Source organism: Felis catus, chromosome B3 (genome assembly GCF_018350175.1).
Source record: "Felis catus isolate Fca126 chromosome B3, F.catus_Fca126_mat1.0, whole genome shotgun sequence".
Taxonomy (NCBI): Eukaryota; Metazoa; Chordata; class Mammalia; order Carnivora; family Felidae; genus Felis; species Felis catus.
In genome coordinates this window covers 1,022,426-1,046,242 of record NC_058373.1, presented here as the reverse complement: position 1 = coordinate 1,046,242, position 23,817 = coordinate 1,022,426, and the positions used below count along the sequence as shown (strand labels likewise).

At 57.1% G+C, this 23,817-nt stretch overlaps 1 protein-coding gene across 3 annotated transcripts in view; it reads right to left on the bottom strand.

The window, feature by feature from the left end:
- Positions 1 to 23,817, bottom strand: part of TMED3 (transmembrane p24 trafficking protein 3) — a 95,094-nt gene that overhangs the window by 68,959 nt on the left and 2,318 nt on the right. The window contains exon 3 of one of the 3 annotated variants that reach the window (XM_023254795.2): positions 6,998 to 7,505. The exons of 1 other annotated variant lie outside the window; for it this stretch is intronic. In XM_023254795.2, coding sequence (XP_023110563.2) covers positions 7,170 to 7,505 — 336 coding nt within the window. In that variant the 3' untranslated portion in view covers positions 6,998 to 7,169. Of the gene's footprint in view, positions 1 to 6,997; positions 7,506 to 18,220; positions 19,018 to 23,817 lie in introns of those variants that run through there. One more of the 3 variants, XM_003986765.4, reaches the window with a different exon arrangement.

Below are 23,817 nucleotides of genomic sequence, written 5' to 3'. Positions count from 1 at the left end.
AGCATCAGGTGATGGAAGCCAGCCGAGGGCTCTGCTCCTACAAGCCATGTGGCTGCCACTCGGTGCTCAGCTTTGGGGATCTCAGTGACCAGGCTTCCCGAAGGCACGGACGAGAGGACGGAGGTCGGGGTGCGGAACAGGCGGATGCGCCTTTGTTTCACGTTAAAATTGCGGAAAACGGAGACCTGCTTTCTCAAGTACGGTTCCTACCGCCCGGCTGCAAACACCTCAGTGCTTTGGTACGATCTTCACCCTCAGGAGGGCTGAATCACGTCCAGGTATTTCTTGGCCTCTGTATTTTGTGAATGACCTTCTTCTGACTTTTGCTGACAGCTTTCGCTTCGAGGTCTTTAAAAAGCAGGTTGTAAACATTCCTTATGTACGAAGGTATCGGCCATTTCTTCGTGACGCTGTGGGCAGGCAACTTTTCCCGGTGTGCTGTTTGTCGTTTTTGGTATTTGACTTACAAAAGGTGCAAAACTTAGGAGTTGGCTCGATCAGTCTTTTCTCTTAGAATTCCTACCTTTTTATGGTTAGAAAGCCCTTCCTAAAATAAAAGTTACATAAATGATAACTGTATTCCTTTCTAGTGATTTTATGGGTTTGCTGGGGTTTTCTTTCTTTTTTCTTTTCTTTTCTTTTCTTTTCTTTTCTTTTTCTTTTCTTTTCTTTTCTTTTCTTTCTTTTTTCTTTTTTTTTTTAGCATTCAAATCCACCTGGAATTTATGCTGAGCTATGGCAGGTATGAGACACAAAATCCAGCCATGTGATCTGTGATCAGTGATCTGATCAAACGTGTTTCTGACCAGTGCAGCCTGCCCCATGAGCCGTCCTGTGCACCTGCCCCCGAATCCGGACGGTTTCGTTGACCAGTCGGCACCCGGCCACACGGTTTTCAGCCTATAACTCTGAGATAGTAGATTATGTGACAACACACATTCTCCCTCTTTTTTAAATGTCCACAACTATTCACACACATAAATCAATCTTCTGTGTTAACTTTAAATAGTTTGGTAAAGTCCCCCCAAAACCTCCCGCTGCCATTATATTCAATGCGTTCACCAATTCTGACAAGTTGAGTGGTTTGCTGTATCCCGTTTGCTCTCCAGGAATTAGAAATCGTGTAAAAACTATAAATATAAATATCAATCATGTAAACTAAGCCAGAGTTCATGACGTCAGCAAACTTTTGTTCTCCTTCTCACTGACCCCAAACGGAATTTTGTTAATTCCTACAGTTATCTTATCTTCAGATAATGAGATCTTTTACTAATCACGTGACGCAAGTGGTTAACGCTTGTGATTGAGTTTGCCACGTTTATGTGATAACCTGGCTCGTTCTGAAATCTCATGTTCCTTCTAAGGCTTTCACTTGAGATAACTCGGGATCAGCAGCTCAATAGCGAGGGGGGCACGGTACGTGTAGATCATAACATCGAACGTTATCCGGTTTACAATTTAAAATGAGATGCTTTCAGCGGAGTTACCTCAACTCATTCTCACAGAATTACGAGAGACAAAACTCGGTGTTCTCCTGTTATAGACGAAGGAGCTCGGGCAGGGCAGACCTGAGTCTCCCCGATCCACACCGCTGGCGGGTGGCGGAGGTGGAGCCTGATGCAGGGACTGGATAAAAACATCAGCCGCATGTATCATGGGGGACAGTACGCGCGAATTCGTGTGACCCGGGACGACACCGGCTCACCCAGCGCTCCCTCAGTCTCCCACCTCATGGCACACACAGGAAGTGACATCATCACACGGCACACGGGTCAGGTGCACAGAGCTGAGGGTGCTGCCTCCTGCGGACACCCGTGTCGCAGGACACCCGGAACCCACGTAGAACCCTGTGGGTGCGACGCTCGGATTGCATGCCGTGGAAGGATATCCAGGGTGCAGCGTCAGGCCACAGTATACGGCTGCGAGTGTGAGCAGTGAGCCCTCATTACAGAACCCGAAAAGTCAAACAGCCTCATTACAGAACCCGGAGCGTCAAATACCCACAGTGGTAGGTATTAATTCCCCTTTTCTTTTGCCCTTGAGTCTACACAGAACTGGTCTCTTTCTTGTGCTTCGGCAACATCCCGTTGGTAGTTAAAGACAGAAACTAGGTGCCCCCAGAAGCTGCCGTTTACCAACCTAAACAGCCCTGCTTCCTCCGACAGCGTGATCAAGGGTACCCGTGCAAACCCGGCGCTCTAACATATGGTTAACACGGCTCAGGTCCCGTCCCCTGTTCCGTGTGGAGCCCACCCAGCGCCCAGCCCCAGCCCAACAGTCCTGTGAATTTCTGAGCGGATTCGAATCCCCAGATACCTGGGGGCGGGGAGGCGGGGGGCTTACTGTGGATGCTGCTCTTGGCCATCCTTCCCTCAGCTCTCGTCCACCTACCATGACCCACCTTGATTCCCATCCTACTGCCATCTCCACCACGTCCCGTCTAAGTGTGCCAATGCACACACAGCCTGTTCCTGTTCTGAACTGCATTGTTTTCTCCTTCTGGCTACACAAGCTTCCTCCTCTACCTGGTCTCTCCTCCCGGGCAGAATCCAATTTGTCCGAGTGTCTCACGGGGTGTCCAGAGCAGTAGCTCTGACATATAAGGTCAGGGGCATCGCTCTCGTGTCCCCCCCCATTACGCCCCTAGTAAATGCAGGGACGCTGTGCTGTCCGCACAAGGCAGGAAGACAAGGCCCTCCTGGATGCAAATCAGAGCAGCCGCTGCGGAAATCAGTGCAGAGGGTCCTGAAAAATTAAAAAATAGAACTACCCTATGACCTAGTCATTCCATTTGAGTGTTTACGTGAAGAACACAAAAATATTAATTCAAAAAGAGAAAAGCACCCCTCCGTTTCCAGCAGCGTTTGTTTACAGTAGCCAAGACGTGGAAGCACCCACGTGTCCATCAACTGACGAACAGACAAAGAAGTTAAGCTATATACACGCACTAGACTACTACTCGGCCATAAAAAGGAATGAGGTCTTGCCATTTGCAACGATGTGGATGCATCTCGAGAGTGTAACGCTAAGTGAAATAAGTCCGAGAAAGACAAATACCGTATGATTTCACTCATATGTGGAATCTGTAAAACAAACGAGCAAACAAGGCTCCCCTCCCAGAGGGGAGGGGTGGGGGGATGGGCAAAATACACGAAGGGGATGAAGAGGCGTAACCGTCCAGTCATAAAATAAATAAGTCGCGGGGGTGAAAAATACAGCACAGGGAATAGAGTCAACATTATAGTAACACTGTATGGTGACAGGTGGTTTGGGGAGCATTTCGTGTCGTGTGGGATTGTTGAATCACTGTGTTGCACACCCAAAACTAACATAACATTGTGTGTCACTATACTTCAATTAAAAATAACAGTTAGGGGCACCTGGGTGGCCCAGTCAGTTAAGCGTCTGACTTGGGCTCAGGTCACAATCTCGCAGTCCGTGAGTTTGAGCCCCACGTCGAGCTCTGTGCTGACAGCTTGGAGCCTGGAACCTGCTTTTGATTCTGTGTCTCCCTCTCTCTCTGCCCCTTCCCTGCTCATGCTTGGTCTCTCAAAACTAAATAAACATTAGAAAATATATATAAAAAGTCTATTGCATTTTCTCAAACATTCAGCCAGTTAATCCATACAAACACAGCTATGACGTGGGCAGCAGATACTTCCCCAAAAACCCCAGTCGGAAAAGGTTAAAGACGGGCTCAGAGAAGGGGCGATGAGCCAGGCAGGTGAGGGTCAAGGCCAGCTCCCTGAAGCTGAACTTCTTGATGACACACACCTGCCGGGACCCCACCCCAGACCCTGAGCCCAAACCAAGGTGGAGGATGGCTGACATCTCCTCTCGTGACATCAAACCTAGCCGTCCCCGTGGCGAGGATTGGAGTGTGCTAGCCTCCCAGTGCGGGACGCTGGAGTGGTCAAGCCAGGTCAAAGAATGGGTACCGGTGGTGGGGGGCATCTGGTTTGAGCCTCTGGTACCCCCAGGACTGGAGTCCGGCCCCTGATGGCAAACGGGTTTTCTGGGACCCTGAAAACCTTCCTTCTGGCTTGAGCCACACGGGTGAGCTGGTGTGGCATTCTCTTGCATAGAACCCACGTCCCCAGCCAGGCCAGCCACCTCACCAAAGTACCACCTGGGTCCTGGGCTGCAGGTGACCCCCCCAAGATCCCGGTGTGGCCAGCCCACCACCTCCCGATTTAGGGATTAGCCCGTAGGCACCCACAGGCAGCTGTCTGCACACCGGCGAGCTGTGTCTTCACGGAGAAGCTGAATAATCCCAGCAGGTATATCACGGCTGACTTCCTGGTCTCAACGTACATTGTTTACTTAGTTGATATAAATTCCAGCTCATTTCAGAGGACCCTGGGGTGCTGGGCAATGGGCTACTGGCAGAGGCTGACTGCCTGTATCGCTGGTAACAGGGAGGTACGAGGCCCGGGGCGGGGGCGCGAAGGAAGCAATACCATCCTGGTCCCCGTCCTGGCCCATCGCAGCCTTGGCTGCTCGAGTAAGAAAGTGACTCGTGGACGGAGGTTACGAAACGTGTGCCGTGGCCTCTCCACCCCGACGTAAGTAAGTCCTTCCCACAGAAAGACCAGAATGAACCAAAGTAAAGCCAGGGAGCAGAGCTCTGGTCTCCACAGGGACGGTGCTGTGTGCAGTCTCCTTTCCCTGCTCCCGTCCTGCCCCTGTAGTGGGCGGTGAGAGGGTCTGGGGCTTCCTGCAAGGAGACCCCCTTCCCTTCCTGTGCCTTCCCTTGAGTGTGTCTTTCTCTTCTTGTCGCTGGAGTGCGTTTACAGGGAATGTGAAGCCAGGAGTAACAGGCCAAGAGGCCAGCTGGCTTGCTCTTAGCCACAGCTGAGGGCCGGCCACTGGCTGTCAGAATGTCCACAGGGGGCCACGTGGTCTGAGCCTCATGCCCAGGTCTTATGTGGCAGGGAACGGGAATGTCCTGGGCCTACCCTCTGTGCAGAAATCTTCCCTAGGGTCTGACTGGCTGGCGTCACCGCACCCGAGGAGGCTGCTGGTCAAGGGGACAGGGTCTTCTGGCCATTTCTCTCTCCCTCTCTCTCCCTGTTTCCTTCTCCCACCCTTCTCTGACCAAGAACAACCAAATTGTAACTTTCATTTTTTGGACAGAAATGAATGGCAACACTGGGGCCTTTGTATCAGGCAAACGAACAGTTTCACACATTCCTACCGTCTGAGAAGCCAAGAGCCCCAACCCCTGAAATTCCGGAAAACACATCCCAGCTGTCACAAGGGTTCCTCTCCCAAGGTTGGGTTCTTCACGGTGGCTTCAGGCTTGAGCAGGGGAAACGGAGGGGCCGGCCCACCGTCTGCGGTACCGAACACAAGCTTCCAAATGAGATTCCTAATCCTCCAGGCGAGGATCCGTGAGAAAGCCGGGTCACTCCTTCTCCCAGAGAGGTCGGCAGCTGCACCACGGGAAGAAGCAGGTGACAATGTGTAGATCTGGGGGCGGATGAAAGTGAGGCAGTGGCCTCATCGGGCTTTGCTTAAGGTAGTGATTTGACTTCTTCCTCTTCTAGATTTTATCCTGTGACGCAATAATGTGTTCACTTTATAAAAGCAAAACTCAACACCCGAAAAACAAGTAATGCGGCAAAGAAGTGGGCAAAAGACATGAACAGACGCTTTGCCAAAGAAGACATCCAGATGGCCAACCGACACATGAAAAAATGCTCAACATCACTCATCATCAGGGAAATACAAATCAAAACCACACTGAGATACCACCTCACACCAGTCAGAGTGACCAAAACTAACAACTCAGGAAACAACAGATGTTGGCAAGGGTGCAGAGAAACGGAATCCTCTTCCACTGTTGGTGGGAATGCAAACTGGTGCAGCCACTCTGGAACAGTGTGGAGGTTCCTCAAAAAATTAAAAATAGAACTACCCTACGACCCAGCAATTGCACTACTAGGTATTTATCCAAGGGATACAGGAGTGCTGACTCGAAGGGGCACATGCCCCCCAACGTTTGCAGCCCTTTCAACAGTAGCCAAAGTATAGAAAGAGCCTACATGTCCATCGATGGATGAACAGATAAAGAAGAGGTGATTTATGTATACAACGGAATACTATTCGGCAACGAGAAAGAATGAAATCCTGCCATTTGTAGCAATGTGGATGGAACTGGAGGGTATTATGCTAAGTGAGATATGTCAGGCAGAGAAAGACAGACATCATATGTTTTCACTCATATGTGGATCCTGAGAAACTTAACAGAAGACCATGGGGGGAAGGGGAGGGGAAAAAATAGTTTCAAACAGAGAGGGAGGCAAACCATAAGAGACTCTTAAATACAGAGAACAAACTGAGGGTTGATGGGAAGGGCAGGGTAAATGGGAAAAGGGGAGATGGGCACTGAGGAGGGCACCTGTCGGGATGAGCACTGGGTGTTGCATGTAAGCGATGAATCATGGGAATCTACTCCCGAAGCCAAGAGCACACTGTATACACTGTATGTTAGCTAACGTGACAATAAGTTACATTTAAAAAATAAATTAAATTTAATTAATTAATTAATAAAAATAGAAGATGTAGATGAGGAAAACACAACACAAGATCTCTAAATGACACGTGATCTGCCATCGAGAAACACGGTGCTGTCTTGAGGATATTCTCTCTGGATTTTCATCTTTGCAAAAATGTGTGTGCGCACTTTGAGCCCCAAATGGGACCACGTTTTGAAACCTTCTTTTTGGCTGTTGATAAAATTATTTTCTTCATAAAGCTCCTGCACATTTTTTTTTTCAACGTTTATTTATTTTGTGGACAGAGAGAGACAGAGCATGAACGGGGAGGGGCAGAGAGAGAGGGAGACACAGAATCGGAAACAGGCTCCAGGCTCTGAGCCATCAGCCCAGAGCCCGACGCGGGGCTCGAACTCACGGACCGCGAGATCGTGACCTGGCTGAAGTCGGACGCTTAACTGACTGCGCCACCCAGGCGCCCCTTAAGTTCCTGCACATTTTAAAAAACTTTTTCCTCTGGCAGTAAAATAGGTAAAATTTTTGTCGTTACGGTAATTGGGAATCTTTACCATTACGTTTTCGAAACAGCTCTCCTTGCTTTGTAAGAAAATATTGGTTTTGTATATATTTTTAAATAGTCCACTTACTATTATTAGTTCTAATAGATCTTTAGTTAATTACCTTGGGTTTTCCACGCTTTGTTTCTTCTAAAACCATGGCTTTTCCTTTCTTTCCTTGGGCTTCAGTGCAGGAAGAAAAATCAGCTCTCAAAAGGAGTGCTGACACATTAGGGAACGTCTCACGCACTCCCCCGCTCCCGTGCGTCTGGGATGGTATTGATTTGGGACTGACCACAGGACGTCCTACATTCCGGTGCCGGGCAGAGTCTGTCTCCTGAAAAATGGCTGGACCCGCGGCTGGTGAGCGAGGCTGGAATGTTCGGCAGAGAGCAGGGCACCACGGGAACACCCACCTTCCGACCTCCCAGAGTGCCGTCTGGAGAGTCTGGGAACGGGGTGAAACCAGGTCCTGAGAAGGTCTATCGTCAGAAAATGGGATCAGTGGTCTGAGCCACATAACTGTGTCCAGGATGTGTATTTTTAAATCAATTTCCCATTTCACTCTATGAAGTATATTTCCGGGGGAAGAGAGGACAAGTAATCTATTTTGAAGCTCTACTTATTAAAGATTTTTCTCCCGTCTTTTCAACAAGCAGATACGGAATCGGGAACTAATCCTGGAACCTGTCAGGGATTTGGTGTGAACAAAAAAGGCACTTCTCTGCTCTGACCCTCTCAGCCCCTGCACGTTGGAGGTCCGCAGGATCAGACCTTTTTTTCCATGCACACGCGCCCTATGGCCGCATCGGCACACAGCCATCCGCGCGTGTGTGAACCCCGCAGGGGCCTCTCCGGCCTGACTGCCCCGGGCACGGCCGTCAGGACCACATCTCAGTGGGTAGCTCGTAGGGACCCCAGACTCAACACGGCCAACACAGCGCCCTGGGTCTGCCCCCACAGCCCCTACCCGAAAACTCTCCTTCCCACGGGCGGGCCCGCGAGAAAACGGGACAACTTTGCACCCAGTCCTACAACGTCGTGAAGCTGTCCTCGACTCCTCCCTTCTTCCTCTCCTGCCTCGGATCCACCCCGAGCCCGTCCCTCCACCTGCCGAAGCCACGGCCACCTCTGCCCGGACCCCTGCCGTGGCTCCTACCCCCGCATCCACCCACACGGCAGCCAGATCGTATCTGGAAGACAATCCAACCCAAACAGGAATGTTCCCAGCAGTTCTGTTTGAAAAAGCCCGACCCGGGAAAGAGCCCAGTGTCCCTCGGCGTGTGACTCGGTACATGTGGTACACACGTGCCACGGGGCCCTTGCCACACGGCAACCTCGGGAGTCTCTAGGGCGTTACACGGAGTGAGAAAGGCCGATCTCGGTAAACTGCATGATTCCCTTTATGGACCACCCTCAAAATGACAGGTAAGTGGTTGCCAGGGGTTAGGGACGGTGGAGGGAGGCAGTGGTACAAGGGGCTCCGGCGGGGAGACCTCCGTGGTGGTGGCTCCGTGGAGCTGTGTGTGGGATAGGACACATGGCACTGATGGTTCCGGAACTTTCCGGTCATCACCTAAGACGTTACCATTGACAGAAACGGACAGGAGCGGATATCAGATCTCTCCTAAAACTACTTTTCTTGAGATTTTTTTTTTTTTTTTTTAGAAATTTTAGGTTCACAACAAAATTGAGAGGAAAACAGAGATTCCCCACATGCGTCTGCCTCCACATACACGCAGCCTCCGCATCATCAAAACGCTCGCCGGCAAGACTGACTACACTTTTACGGAGGACGAGCCCACACGGACACACTGTCACCACCCCAAATCCACGGTTTACCCTGGGGTTCGCTCCCGGTGGTATTACACGTTCTAGGAGGCTAGACAAATGCTACCTGCATAAACCCACCGTCACGACCCCATGGAGTGTTTTTACTCCCACCCCGGCCACCACTGACCTTTGTATGTTTCCACGGTTTCGCCTTTCCCAGAACGTCACGTGGTCGGGACCACATAACAGGTAGCCTTTCAGACTGGCTTCTTCCACTCATTTCCCGCTGATGCCGAATGATATTCCGTTGTCTGGATGGACCAGAGTTTATCCATCACCCACGGAAGGGCATCTTGGCTGCCCCGAGTTTTGGTGATTACGACTAAAGCTGCTGCAGACGGTCGTGCGCAGGTTCTCGCGTGGACCCGATTTGTCTATTCCTCGGGGTTAATGCCTAGCCGCGAAGGCGTTGGGTCACGTGTGGGGTTTTGTGGGAACCGCCACGCTGTCTCCCGGGGTGGCCGCACCACATCCCCTCCAGCAACGAACGAGACTTTCTGCTCCTCCACATTCTCACCAGCACGGGGTGTCATCAGGGGCTCCGGATTTGGCTGTTCTGTGCTCCTTCTGCAACTTCCCGTGAACTTATAATCATTCCAAAATAAGAACATTTAAAACTCAGAACTGCAGAAGAACAATTTGACTATGCTACCTCCGTGCTGGCTTCCCGCCTCACTTGTGCATAAAGAACGTAGTCTCACCGTGACCCAGACGGTCTCCTGAGCTGTCCCGCTAGCCCCCCTGCTCACTGGCACACCTATCGTTCTATTCCGATGTTCCCCAAACGTGCCCTGAAACTCTGCCTCAGGGCCTTTGCACTTGCTCTTCCAGCTGGAACGTTCCCGTGCAAACGCCATCTCGTCAGTGAGCCTATCCTTGAACCCAGCCCCACTAATTCCTGTCTCACTCCATTACCGCACACCCCACGTCACCTGTCCTCACCGCACCATCGCGACCTGACCTCACGTATTTACTGGGTCGTCTGTGTCGAGACTGTTCTGGAGAACGTAAACTTCACGAGGGCAGGAAGTTTGTTTCTATGTTAGTACCTCCCCAGCGCGTAGCAGTGCGCAGCACACAGGTGTTCAATAAGTGATCACCGAATGGATTACTCAATTCACTGGGACTGTTGTCCTTATGGTTACGAGTTGCAACCTGAGTCTCTCCCAGTCTGTCTTGGGTTCTCTTTATAGCGCGCACACGGGTTTTACCGTGAGACAATCTAAACATCCGTGCAGCGGGACTCCCTTCCTTCTCCTTCTGGACATTGTATCATAAGTAGAAGGACCCCCGCCCAAGCCAAGGCTTCAAGTGTTTGCCTCTCTGGAAACTGCTGGGCAGGAAGCAGGAAGCAGAGAGGAGCTGCTTCTAGTCTCAAAGCTGTGAGCATCACTTCCTTTTCACGTTTGTTTTTATCCTCACGGTGCCCCTTTGCCAACCCTTCCGTTCCCAAGTTTGCCGGTAACCGGGGGCTCTGGCGGCGTTTCTGGCGGGCCACAACTTGCACACGCCGTGTAGACCGTGCGAGATCTTGGCTCTGTGAGCCGGCCAACGCTTTACCTTCAAATAGGCGACTTTACCCCCCTACCTGTGTCTGCGTGTCAGAGACACTTGAGGTTAGTCCTTTTACGCTAGTTTCACAGCTTGTATCTCTGCTTCAAAATCTTTGTAGAGGCAATGACTTCGTTGTTTTTAATGTGACAATGACACGTTCGGTCACAATTTTTATCTGCCCCATGCCAACATTGTTGGTAAGCGTTTTCCATTTTCAGTGTGTTTTCCCCAGTGTTTCTTCCCTTTTATCCTGTATCCTCGGATAGACCCAGGGCTTCTCAACCCAGGCACCCCTGGCATTTTGGGGTCCACGGCTTTGCTGTGGAGGCTGCCTTTGCACTGCCGGATGGATGTTCAGTGGCATCCTGGACCCCCGCCCCCGGATGCCTCCTCCCCACTTGTGACAACCAAAAGTACATCCAGACACTGCCAAGGGAGCAGCCCCCAAGTGTCCCCCCAGGGTCACGGTTCTCCCCGTCAAGAACCACTGGCATCGATCACGAGCTCCTGCCTCTGGTTGCTCATCCCTGAGACAGAAGGACACAAGCCTCTCGCGTGGAGATGAGCCCGTGCTGGGGCAGGTATGACGTCCCTGTCGGCGTGTGGCGAGGGAGCAGGAGCCAACGAGCGCCCACAACCCTCTTCTCCAGCCCCCTGGGACGGCAGGTGGCGCTCCACACAGGGTGCACCACTCTCCTCCATCCGCCTGGCGAGGGGGAGCCAGTGACCCTCCCAAAGCCTGTCCCTAAAAGCCCTCCGAGGATGAAGCCCAACCCTCTCTTACGGTGGCCTAGACTGTTCTGCTGGCCCTCACCTGCCTCTCCATCCTCGCTGCCCCTCGCGCACCTGTGTCCCCGCCCCCGCGCTCCGGCCAGCCCAAGTCCTGGCTTCCCCGAGCCATGCCCTGCCTCGAGCCTGGACCCCTGTCATCACGTGGCTCGGTGAATCCGTGGATGCACAAATGAGTGCCTTTTCTAATGTGTGTTTATACTTGAGACAGACACGGGGGGGGGGGGGGGGGGGGGGGAGGGGCAGAAAGAGCGGGAGACACAGAATCCGAAGCAGGATCCAGGCTCTGAGCTGTCAGCACAGAGCCCGATGCGGGGCTGGAACCCAGAAACTGTGAGACCATGACCTGAGCCGAAGTCGGACACTCAACCGACTGAGCCACCCAGGCGCCCCAATGTTTATTTACTTATTTACTTGAGAGAGACAGAGACAGAGCAAGAGCGGGGAAGGGGCAGAGAGAGAAGAAGACACAGAATCTGAAACAGGCTCCAGACTCCGAGCTGTCGGCACAGAGCCCGATGGAGGGCTCGAAGTCATGAACCTCAGATCATGAGGGGAAATCGGACACATAACAATGAGTCACCCAGGCGCCCCAGGATTTGCTTTCTTACTGATGTCATTCTGCCTCCACCTCCTCCTCTTCCACCTCCTCCTCTTCCACCTCCTCCTCCTCCACCTCCTCCTCCTCCTCCACCTCCTCCTCCACCTCCTCTACCTCCTCCTCCTCCACCTCCTCTGCCTTCTCCTCTTCCACCTCCTCCTCCTCCACCTCCTCCTCCACCTCCTCTACCTCCTCCTCCTCCTCCACCTCCTCTGCCTTCACCTCCTCTGCCTTCTCCTCCTCAACCTCCTCTACCTCCTCCTCCTCCTCCACCTCCTCTGCCTTCTCCTCTTCCACCTCCTCCTCCTTCACCTCCTCCTCCTCCTCCACCTCCTCCTCCACCTCCTCCTCCTCCTCTTCCACCTCCTCCTCCTCCACCTCCTCCTCCTCCTCCACCTCCTCCTCCACCTCCTCTGCCTTCTCCTCCTCCACCTCCTCTACCTCCTCCTCCTCCACCTCCTCTGCCTTCTCCTCTTCCACCTCCTCCTCAACCTCCTCTACCTCCTCCTCCTCCTCCACCTCCTCTGCCTTCTCCTCTTCCACCTCCTCCTCCTTCACCTCCTCCTCCTCCTCCACCTCCTCCTCCACCTCCTCCTCCTCCTCCTCCACCTCCTCCACCTCCTTCTCCTCTACCTCCTCCTCCTCCTCCACCTCCTCCTCCTCTACCTCCTCTACTTCCTCCTCCACCTCCTCCTCCTCCTCCACCTCTGCTTCCTCCACCTCCTCCTCCACCTCAGCCTCCTCTGCCTTCTCCTCTTCCACCTCCTCCTCCTCCACCTCCTCCTTCTCCTCCACCTCCTCCTCCTCCACCTCCTCCTCCTCCACCTCCTCTACTTCCTCCTCCTCCTCCACCTCCTCCTCCTCCTCCGCTTCCTCCACCTCCTCCTCTTCTGCCTTCTCCTCCTCCACCTCCTCCTCCACCTCCTTCTCCTCTTCCACCTCCTCTACCTCCTCCTCCTCCTCCACCTCCTCCTCCTCCTCCTCCTCCTCCTCCTCCACCTCCTCCTCCTTCTCCACCTCCTCTACCTTCTGCTCCTCCACCTCCTCCTCCTCCTCCGCCTTCTCCTCCTCCTCTGCCTCCACCTCCTCCACCTCCTCCTCCTCCTCCTCCACTTCCTCCTCCTCCTCCTCCACCTCCTCCGCTTCCTCCACCTCCTCCTCCACCTCCTCCTCCTCTGCCTTCTCCTCCACCTCCTCCTCCACCTCCTCCACACCCACCTCCTCCTCCACCTCCTCCACCTCCTTCACCTCCTTCTCCTCCTCCACCTCCTCCGCCTCCACCTCCTCCACATCCACGTCCTCCTCCTCCATCAACTCCTCCACCTCCTCCTCCTCCACCTCCTTCTCCTCTAACTACTCCTCCTCCTCCACCTCCTCCTCCTCTACCTCCTCTACTTCCTCCTCCTCCTCCACCTCCTCCTCCTCCTCCACCTCCTCCTCCTCCTCCTCCACCTCCTCCTCCTCCGCTTCCTCCACCTCCTTCTCCTCTACCTCCTCCTCCTCCTCCACCTCCTCTTCCTCTGCCTTCTCCTCCTCCACCTCCTCCTCCACCTCCTCCTCCTCCACCTCCTCCACCTCCTTTACTTCCTCCTCCTCCTCCACCTCCTCTACCTTCTGCTCCTCCACCTCCTCCTCCGCCTTCTCCTCCTCCTCTGCCTCCACCTCCTCCTCCTCCATCAACTCCTCCTCCTCCTCTACCTCCTCCCACACCTCCAGCTGCACCCAAGCTACTCTCTGATGTGACTATTCGCCGCAGCAAACGTGCATCATCCCAGTTTCAAGTGGGAGAATTGAAAAGTGCCTTCGTTGGGAGGTTCTGAGCGGAGTTTCTGCAGAGACGCGTTTCCTTGCGCTGAGAACCTGCCCAGCCCTCAGAGCCAAGGTGAGCCTTACTGGCGTTTCCATCCTGACCTCTTGTGGTCATTCCTCATATCGCGGCAGGCCTCAGAAAAGGAAATGCCCTGAGTGTTTCCGGGAAAAGTCATCAAGGAACTAAACACAGCAGTTGGAGCAGCGCCGACTGGGAACAATGTGCGTTCGCGCCACTTCCCTTCGGGGACTTCACTCTCACCGCAGACGGAAGACCCCCAGCCCAGCAGTGGGTCACCCTGAGCGGCCGCACACGGCCAGGGGCGGCTGGACCGGGGGTCCCGCCCGACTCCACGCCCGGTGCCCGGTACCTCGCTCACTGGGCCGAAGGGTGACTGTGCCTCTGCTCGAGCCCGACACCCGTCCTCCCCCGCCCGCAGACGTCAGGCTCTTTGTTCCCGGGCTCTGACTCGGGCCCGGGTTCCCACCACAGACCCCTCGGCCTCAGACCAAATACCACCTCTGGCTGTCCTGGTTTCGCCGGCTCGCATCTGGCAGACGCAGGGACTTCTCAGCGTCCGTAAGCGTGAGAGTCAGTTCTCACGGCAAACCCACGGTAAGTCCTGTCGTGTCTGTGTCTCCGTTTCTCATACACATACAGTCTGGAAGAAACGTCCCCCCCTCGGTGGCACCACATTCACAAAGGACAGAATCAGCAGCTCCAGCCTGAGCCACGTTCCCCTGCGACCCTTCCTCACCCCCGACCAACTACTCCTGTATCCGGAGCTTTCGCCAGGAATGGGTTTCACTAAGCCATTCATCTTTCAGAGCCTCTTGAGAGAAGTAAAGAGCATCCCTCAGTTTACTCTTACTAGCCGGACGGTACTAGCCGGACGGCTTTGGGAAAACCCGAGTAAATGATCCGTGCCTCGGTTTCCCCACTGTAAAACGGGAATGTTGAGAGTCCCCGCGTCAGAAAGCCATTTGGAGCGCTAAATGAGGGGACACACACCAAGCGTCTCCACTTGGGTTTGCTCACGGGAAGAGCGGAGGGTGATTTCTTCCACGGTGGCCGCGATTAGGATTATCTCTTAAATCCCCAGCCGCGTTAGAACAAAGGATCCAGGAGCGCCGTGTCGGGAACCCGGGGTCAAGACCAAGTTCCGGAACAAGCGGTTCCCGGTGCTCCGATCGCTCGGGGAACCACAAGGGGCTCGGCAGCTGAGCCTGGACCCGGGGACGGAGGCGGACGCGTGCACGTGTCACCGTGTCACAATTGCGCGTCACTCTCCTGTTGGGGGACACATGGCCTGCACGGGGTTTTGCCAGACGCCGGGGTCGTCACCTCCTCGTCTGCTGCGTATTTTCCTGGCAAGGTTTTTTGGTCCTTTTTTGAATGTCCGCGTCTCTCCGTCTGCTAAAGGAGATGTACTTGGAGCTCATGCTTTTGTCTGAGAGTTTCTGTTTAATTGGCTACATGTCCTTTTATCTTATTTTTTACTTTTTTTAAATTTACACCCAAATTAGTTAGCATATAGCGCAACAACGATTTCAGGAGGAGATTCCTTAGTGACCCCCCCACCACGGCGTGTCGCCTGGCTTCGTGCGACCCTCGGGGCCTGTTTGCCCGGCCTGCGCGCTCAGGCTCCCCGGGCCTGGGAACGTGCACGACCAGAAGCCAAGGCCAGGCCCTGGTCGGCGTCTTCCCGGAGAGTCGAGGAGGGAGGAGGGCGCCCCGGACGCACAATCGCAGCGCAGAGCAGGACCTGACAGGTTGTTCACACGGCACTTTAACCCCCCGCCCCGGGTACCAGCGGGGACACAGCAGGGAAGAGGAACAGCTGGAACCCGTCTCCATGAGCCGCTCGCCAGTCGGGTCTGCCGTGCCCTCGCCCCACAGGCTCGCCGTTCGGGCCGCTGGTCCCGGCTTCCTGACCTCCGGGGGGCCCTGGTGGCCTCGGGCCGACAGGCAGGACAGGCGGGCACGGGGCCTCGGTCCGTCCTCCAAGTCCCCTCGTCAGTGCCGGCCCGGCCCCGGCCCCTTCCCGCTCCTCCACACGCTGCTCCCCCTCCCCGAGGTCGCGGGCACAGAACGCGTCCTCGGATGCTCGCGCCTTGCCTGCTTCCGTAGTCCCTGCAGGCCGCGTCTGGAGGATGGCCGCTCGCCAGGTCACCGCCCTGAAGAGGGCACGGGATGTGTCAGCCTACTCTTACACACACGCCTGTACACGCGTACCACACACGTGCTTACACGCACGCAAACTAAGACACACACCGTGCACACGCACACACATATCGCGCGCACACACACACGCACACGCTCCCCTGTTGTGCAGCCTCCAGCTGCCGGTCCGAGTGCAATACACCCAGCGCGTCCGTGAGCGCTGGCTGTAAAACGCACAAACCGAGGATCGCTTCACACACGCAGTCCCCCCACCCCAGGGTCGCACCCGCCTGAGAACCAGTCCCGTTAAGATGAGCTGCCCTGTGTGGCGAATTAGAGAGACTACAGTTAATACTTCAACTGCCTAAAATATGACAAGTCAAGAATGAAAAGGACACGCAGCTCACATAGATGCTCTGCGAGGGCCAGCCACGGGAGAAGCCAGACGCCCTTCTGAAGGCTGTCCGGCAGAGCTGGGACCCCTGTCCCCCAGCCCCCTCACCTACCTGGGCCTCGTTCCTCCGCGAGGGACACGACTAGTAAGAGACGTGACTTGTTAAAACCACCGTGGCCTCGCACTCCAAGAGGGAGCGTGAACAGCGTGGTCTGTGGGCGCCCCCGAGAGTCGCGGCAGCAGCGGCCTCCTCTCCAGCAGGCCAGGTGCCCTCTGGGAATTCACACGCGGGGCACTTCCTCCTGTAGCCCCTGGGTCTCTCACACGAACCCCCGGACACGCAGAAGCTTCCTAGAAAGCGGAATGGCCCCGTCTGGGCTCTGCCGCCCTCGCTGGCCTCAGGCAGGCAACTGTTTCCCATCAAGTTTTGCAAGGCTTGTCCGTGATCGGCAGAACCAAGGGCCCGTCACACGAGCCCAGCACACGGGCAGGGACATCCGGTGACAAGCCACTGCAAGCTGCTGAACGTCCGCCCCGCAAGGAACGCCGCGAACGGCTGGCTGTACGTTTTCACATTTAGATTTTGACGTTCGAAGCCTCTCAGGTACCATTACGTCTGGTTTATTTACTCGTCTTGTTGGAGAGTGACGAAAGAGGGAATCGGCGGGTCTGAGCCCAGCGCTGCGCGGGGCACATTCACTCACGTGGTCTCACGCGGGGCTGGAAGACACACACGCACGCCTCCACCTGCAGACCCACCTACACGGTCAGAGGGCGGCGGCCTCTCCCCGGGCTGCCCGCCCCGGGGCTTCCGTGTACCCAGAGCTCTGTTCTGACCCTCACTTCGCGGAATCGGCAACACCTGTCATTTCCTTCCTCCCCACCTCTGTCCTGCTTTAAGTTGAGCGGGGCATTAATTTTTTAAATACGGGAGAGGAAATGCCATCAGGGACATAGGCACAGATAAGCAGTATTTATCTTTCAACTAAGCTAAGTAAGCCTCACGGAGCTTCGTTTCCACGTGACGTGTTCCAGCGCACCTCGCCCACGACGCGTTCACACCTGCCAGACGGATTTCTTGGTAGAGGTACTTTAAGGCAAACATCGGATCTTCCTTCGGGAGCTATTACGGAGACATGTGATCAGTAATGCATTAACTTCTTACGAACAGGCAACGCTATACATTCAGTAACGAATAATGTATTAAGACCTTAGTACGTGGCAGGCGCTATTCTAGGGACCAAGGACACGGCATGGAGTTTACATGTAGTGGCGTAAGAAGGACAATAAGCAGACAAGTACACGTATGTGTCAGTGGTGACAAAACTAGCTTCGAAGAAAAGCAAGGACAGGGAGACGAGGAGGCCGGGGCAGGTGAGAGGCTGCCATCTCGAATGGAGTCGTTAGGGTAGATCTTGCTGCTAATGTGACATCTAGCCAAAAGGAGGCCATGCAGGTGTCAGAGAGATGGTGTTCTAATTGGAAGCGGCATGTGCAAAGGCCCTGGGGCAGAGGCAAGGCCCAGTGTGTGATAGGAACAGCAAGGAGACCTGGGTGGAGTGAGAGAGGGGAGCAGGGCAGCCGGTATGCCGATGATGCGGGATCTCCCGGCCCACAGCGAGGACTCTGCCGTGACCCGAGTGACCTGTGGAGCCACGGGCAGGTGGTGACCCAGAATGACATGGTCTGACTTGGGTTTTAAGCAGACGCCGTGGCTGCTGAAATGGCACGTAGCACAGCCACTCCCCGTCTTCTCCCTGTTCTCGGCCCCTCTGTCCGGACCACATGATGACGCTGCTTCCTCAGTGACCTCCCAAATCCGAGGCAACAAAGTAACCAAGTCCCTAGTCACTGCTTCCGCTCGCCTGGGAGATTTGCCCACAGTCTGCGCACGCCTGCGCACAGACCCCGCACACCCCGCGAGGGCAGCCTTGCTCCATCACGCCGTCTGCACGGGCGCCCACGGCCCCCATGCGTCTGTAAGCTGCTTCAGGGCAAAGAAATAAAGGCACAGGTCTCCACGGTGCTCAGGCTTCGTTTTTATTAAACCACGCGCTGCCTCCGGGGAGATACAGCCGACCGAGGGCAACGGCCACCGGCTTCCTCCCGCTTCCACGGCGGGCACCTCTGCTCACCCGGGACGGGAAATTTCTGCAAAGCCGCCCGCCCCGGGGCCCAGCATCTCCAGACACAGAGGGAAGCAGACTAAAGAGCCCTCCTTCCGCACAGAGGCCTGGACACACACGGGCCGGATGACCCGGGCACCATGGGGCAGAGGGGGCGCCCGGAGCCGCCCCAGGAGGCCTCCTCTGGCCAGACGCGGCTCACTTCCTGTGGCCCTGCACAGCGGCCAGTCTCAGCCTGACCACTCGCTCTTCTCGGCGTCGCACACGTAACGCAGTCAGATGCGTCCCCGTCACCGGGCTCTGTGGGCGCCGGCCGCCGGGACACTGGGAGCGGGCGCCTGGGAGCTCGGTGCCCGCCCCCCCCACCGCCCCTCCCCGGGCGGCTCTGCCTCCGGCCCAGCAGGAGCCCGTGACCTAGGAGGGCAGCTCCGTGCTGGGGGCGGGGCGCAGGGACTAGGAGTGCGCCACCCGGGGGGCGGGCCGCTTGTCCGTGAAGAAGCTTTTCAGCAGCAGCACCTGGCTGAAACTGACCAGGAACAGGGCGACGGTCTCGCCGACAGACCAGTACGAGACCCGGCTGTTCAGCTCCTCCGCCCGCGCCCGGTCCTGGGCCTCGCGGAGCCGGTAATGCGTCTGGGAGTCAATCACCGTCTTCAGGGCCTCGTGGATGGTCACACAGGCCGACTCCATCTGGGCGGGAGAAGAGCAGTCACGTTCTAACCCCGAGAGGAGCGCGCAACCCGCACACGGCCCACGCTGACACCCGGGCCACGACCCTGAGCCGCCGGCACCCGAGGCTCCGGTTAGGAGGTGGCGGAGTCAGGAGCGGAGCCCACGTGTCTGAGTCCCGGGCCTAGGCCTTCGAACGCAGCCCTGGGGTCTCACCTAACATTCGGGACAGTGGCGGGCGGGGATCGCCACCCCGCTGGTAGGAGGCCTGACTGACCGCTGGCCCCGCACACAGATGAGAAAACTGAGGCTCCAAGAGGCCGTGTGACCCGCCCGAGGTCAGAGACGTGAGTCACAGTCGTGGGGGCCTGTTCCTGTACACACACAGGCACAGGAAGACACCCCTCTCGTGTATGCACACACACCCGACCGCACATATGAACGCGCACGCTTACACACACACGCTCACGTGGGACCCCCTTCACCCGGCTCCACGTACTGAGGCAGAACCTTGAATCCCTTCCCCCTCCCCCACACCTGCCCGACTCCCGCGACACGATGAGCTGTGACTAGGTCACACTGCACGGCCACCCTCACGCCACGGCCACCACCCCACCACCTGACCTGACCACAGGAGCCGCTGAAAGGGAGCAGAGCTCCAGCGGCCAGCCTAGAGGACACAGGCACGTGCGGGGACCAGAGAAGGTCTCTGGGGGCCGGGGCACAACAGCCGACAAGGACCCGAACCCGCCAACAGTCTGGCGAGCGCGGAAGCTGATCCCCGGCCTCACCCCGACCCAGCCCGGGGACCCGCATGGCCCGGACCGCCCGCCTGCGGCACTGAGGTGCACGTGGTCCGCTTCGGACGCTCGGTTACGCCACGAAGGGAGTCACAAGCCCGCGGTGGTCATGAGGCTCACTCACAGGTGACCTAGGACACGCATTTATCCAAAACCTAGAAGATTCTATCCCAACAAGGCCAGAGAAGCTCGCAACGCGTCCCGGAGACACCTGCTTCGGTCCCCAAAGCGCAGAGGTGAAATGTCCACACCGTGAGCGCAGGAAGGGAGGGGAGACCGAGCCACGGAGCCACCGCCTGACTGACCCCCAACACCCACCCTTGTGTCACAAATGGAACTGTTTCCGGGAGGCAAATAGGAGACTGTGGCCAAAAAGCAACGTCGCCCTTACTTGCCTCACGGGCTGTTCACTCCGGGCCACGGCAGGGGCCACACCAGGCCACGCGAGGGAGGACGAGGCCTCCTTTCGGCCCCGGTGTTTCCAAGGCCACGTATCGTGTCCACCCGATGACTGGTCTGCCGCCTGGGCTACGGTTTCCTGTGGACACGCGGGCGGCTGCTGTCACCCGGGTCCATGGGAAGAGCTGCAAAGTGCCACCCGGACAGGAAGCGACAGGGTCACTGCCACCCAGGTGGAATTAGGGGAGCTCCACAGGGCAGCAGCTCAAAGGGCAGAATCCAGGTAACAAACCCACTTTCTCGGGGACACCCGCACACCCTGTCATCTCGGGCTGGCGCCCGGCGTCGTCACCTGCCCCACACTTGGTAGGCGGCTCGTACCTACAGGCGTCAGACGCTGAGAAGCGGCCACCTGATCCTGGAAGGGCTCCTGACACCAAGGAGTTCCTTGATGTGTCAACCGGCTCCAAATGCCGGCCACAACAGGACCACCAGGGGCACAGACCTCTGCCGGACGCACGGCGGCATTCGTAGGCGCTGACGCCCCCCACCCCCGCCCCAGCTCTTCAGGTGACGCTTCTGGAGCTCACGAAGGCGCGTCCGCCATCACAGAATGAACAGCGGATAAGGGCTAGGAAGGAGGCCGCGGCGTGGGGTCAGGCTACTCTGCGAGCCCGTGTCCAGGCCAAATCACGACACGGCATTTCTGGAAGCCTCTCTAGTCCAGCTGCACTGGTCACTGCGGTTCTGCGGGCAAGACAGGGCAGAGCGCGGACAGACATGGGCACCGAGGGCCCCGCCACAAGCAGGTTCGGGGTGTCCTTGAGATCAGCGGGGGCCAGGGACGCACACGTAGGCATGCGCACCTGTGGGACCTGCACACACACACACACACACACACACACACTCACTATGCATGCACACACAGACTTTGCCTTTAAGCACAAGCAAAGGGCCCACGTGGGTTTCCGGGCTAGAATTCCACCCTCTACGCTTAGGTCCGTCCCACGCTCATTCAGAGACTCGGAGCGGGCGCTCCCTGGGCCCTGGGCCTGGCTGGGGGGCTCAGCAGTGCAGGTCGGCAGGTGCAGGCTCCTCCCAGGGCCCAGAATCACTGGAAAAGGAGGGAGGGAAGAGGAAGAGAGACAGGGAGGACCCTGAAGTCACAGGTGCAGAGGCCCGAGGCAGAGGACACGTCGGGTCCGCCGTGCGAGGCGCCACGTCGGAGGCCGTGTCCCACCCACAGGCCAGAGACGGCACCGCGGTTCTGAGAAGAGGGAGGCGGTGGCTTCACAGGAAGATCTCAGATCAGGTCCCGGAGGGTAAAGCAGCAACGGGCGGGAACGTAGCTCTCCCAGCATCAAGGCCACGGGGACCCGGGGGCAACACAGCACATGATGCACACACCCCCCCCCGAAGCACCCCCTGCCCAGAAAGGCACACTACGTCCCCAACACTGGGACCCCCGCCTGTGCCAGTGCACGGCCCGTGACCACGAGCTTTCCGTTAGGAAACCCGTCCAGCCTGCTTCCTACCCTGCGGAATCCCTTCTGCTTCCAAGAACCCTGTTTTCTCAGGGCCCTGGGCCCCGTGGGCTGGAATGTGGCTTCGCCCTGGCTGGTTCCCTGGCTGGAATCCAGGAGCCTCCCGGGGTTTCTGGTCACTGCTGTCTTGTGACAGTTGCTCCCTGGAGACACCCCGATCCGTCCCCCTCCCGGGACCATCCCCTTCCTCTGCTGCCACACCAGCGTCTCACCCTGTCTGTCCCGCCTGGCGATGCTCCAGTCTGCAGCCTGCAACTACCAGCAAGGTCCCCCAGCCTGCACCCCACGGGGCCCCCACGGACAGGAGCACTCGGGTCCTTACAGACTTCAAGAGCTCGGAGCCAGGGAAGCACGAGCTGACCTCAGAGCAGAGGTAGGAGAACCTTTAATCCTCCCTGGAACACCAGTGAGCGGCCCGGGGCCTCTGACCTCCGCTGGAAAACCTTCAGCCTCTGCTGGGATCTGCCTGGACTCTCAGGAAGTTCGGCCGCCCCAGGGGCACCCTCCCGGCCCCTGCCCTCTCCTGGGAGCCTGGTCAGGCTGGGAGCCAAGCTGGAGACAAGTCCCCGTGGCCTCAGCCCCGGCCTGGACCTTGGTCACTCTGGATCCCGCTCTTCCATCAGAGTTTGGATTCAGGGGCCAGAAAACATGGCCTCTGGCCCACCGCTGTGCTGGAAGAGGTGGGGGAGGGGGGGCAGGGGGTGTGAGAAAAGAGCCGGGGCCAATGGGGGATCCAAGACACGCCAAGAAAACAAGGTCTGGGGAGGGACGTGCACCTGCCGGCCCCTCCCGAGAGCCGTCCCTTAAACCACAGCTCTGACCACAGCGCCCCGTGGCTAACTGACATGGCCACACATCTCAGCCTGCCGCCAGCAGGCACCAGCACACAGGAAATGCCCGCCACACGGGAGCCAGGCTCTCAGGTGTAGACACAGACAGATGGTGCTCAAGGCTGGGGGTGGGGGCGGGCGGGGTGGTCAGAGGTACCAGGGGAAGGGACTCCCTCTGGAGGCTGGGCAGGAGAAAACAGGAGATCCGGCCACGCAGAAGGGGGTGTGTAATCAGTTTCCTGCAAGAAAACCAAATCTAATTCTAAGCCTCCGGGAAAGGATTTCTCGATCGCAGTGACCACCATTAAGCCTTTTCTCTACCCGATCTGTCTTCCACCGGTTAGAGGGGGAGACCTTCGGCTCCGCTTCCAGAGTTACCACATCTTCAGCACGGAGGCTGTTTCGTCGGTGAGCCACAGAACTCCCAAGAGTATGGGCTGTGAGACCTCCTACCCAGGACACGCCACAGGTCACGCGGCCAGGCTCAGACCAGGGCCGTCTGGCGGAACCTGCCACGCGTGGCCACTGGCCACCCGTGACTGCTGGGCCCCGGAAATGTGGCTACGCAGCCAACGAGGAAACGAGTTTTTAATTTCATTTTAATAAACTTACGTTGCAACAGCCGTACGTGGCCAGGCCACACCCCGGACTGGGTGGCGGTAACCCCCATCTGCTCAGGGAGGGCAGACGAACCCACGGTCAGAGCCACAGAGGAAGGGAGCGGGTGACCATGTGACCACCGAGAGGCCGCCCAGAAGGCGACCTGGCCCTGCTGGAGACTTAGACGCTCTGGTTTGGGATCAGGAGCAGCGCAGCCCCGACGGTCAATCCTGTCTTGCGGGGTCCCCTGGGCCCCGCCACGCAGTCATGTGGCAAGTCTGTGCCACACGCCACGACTGGGGGCAGGGGATACCAGGGTAAAGGGCACGGGTTGCTGGGCGGGCCTCAGGAAGCCGAGAGCCTGCACTGCGCGTGAGGGGCAGGAGGGAGACTGACGAAGGAGCCTGGGCTCAGTCTGTCACTGGCCCCGAGAGCCCACGCACGACCATCTATCCCCGATTCTCTTCCAGAGTGTGTGGGGCCCTGGCTGCGAGTCTGCTGCCCAAGCCGACTGTCTCTGCCAGCCCTCCCAGCATCCAGGGGGCCGTGGGACACCTGGCAACGACGGGCTGAGCAGAAGTGCGGCGAGTGACCCCCGGGCCGGGGGTCTGAAGAAGCAGGCGGGACTTCCGGAGGAAGTCCGCTCAG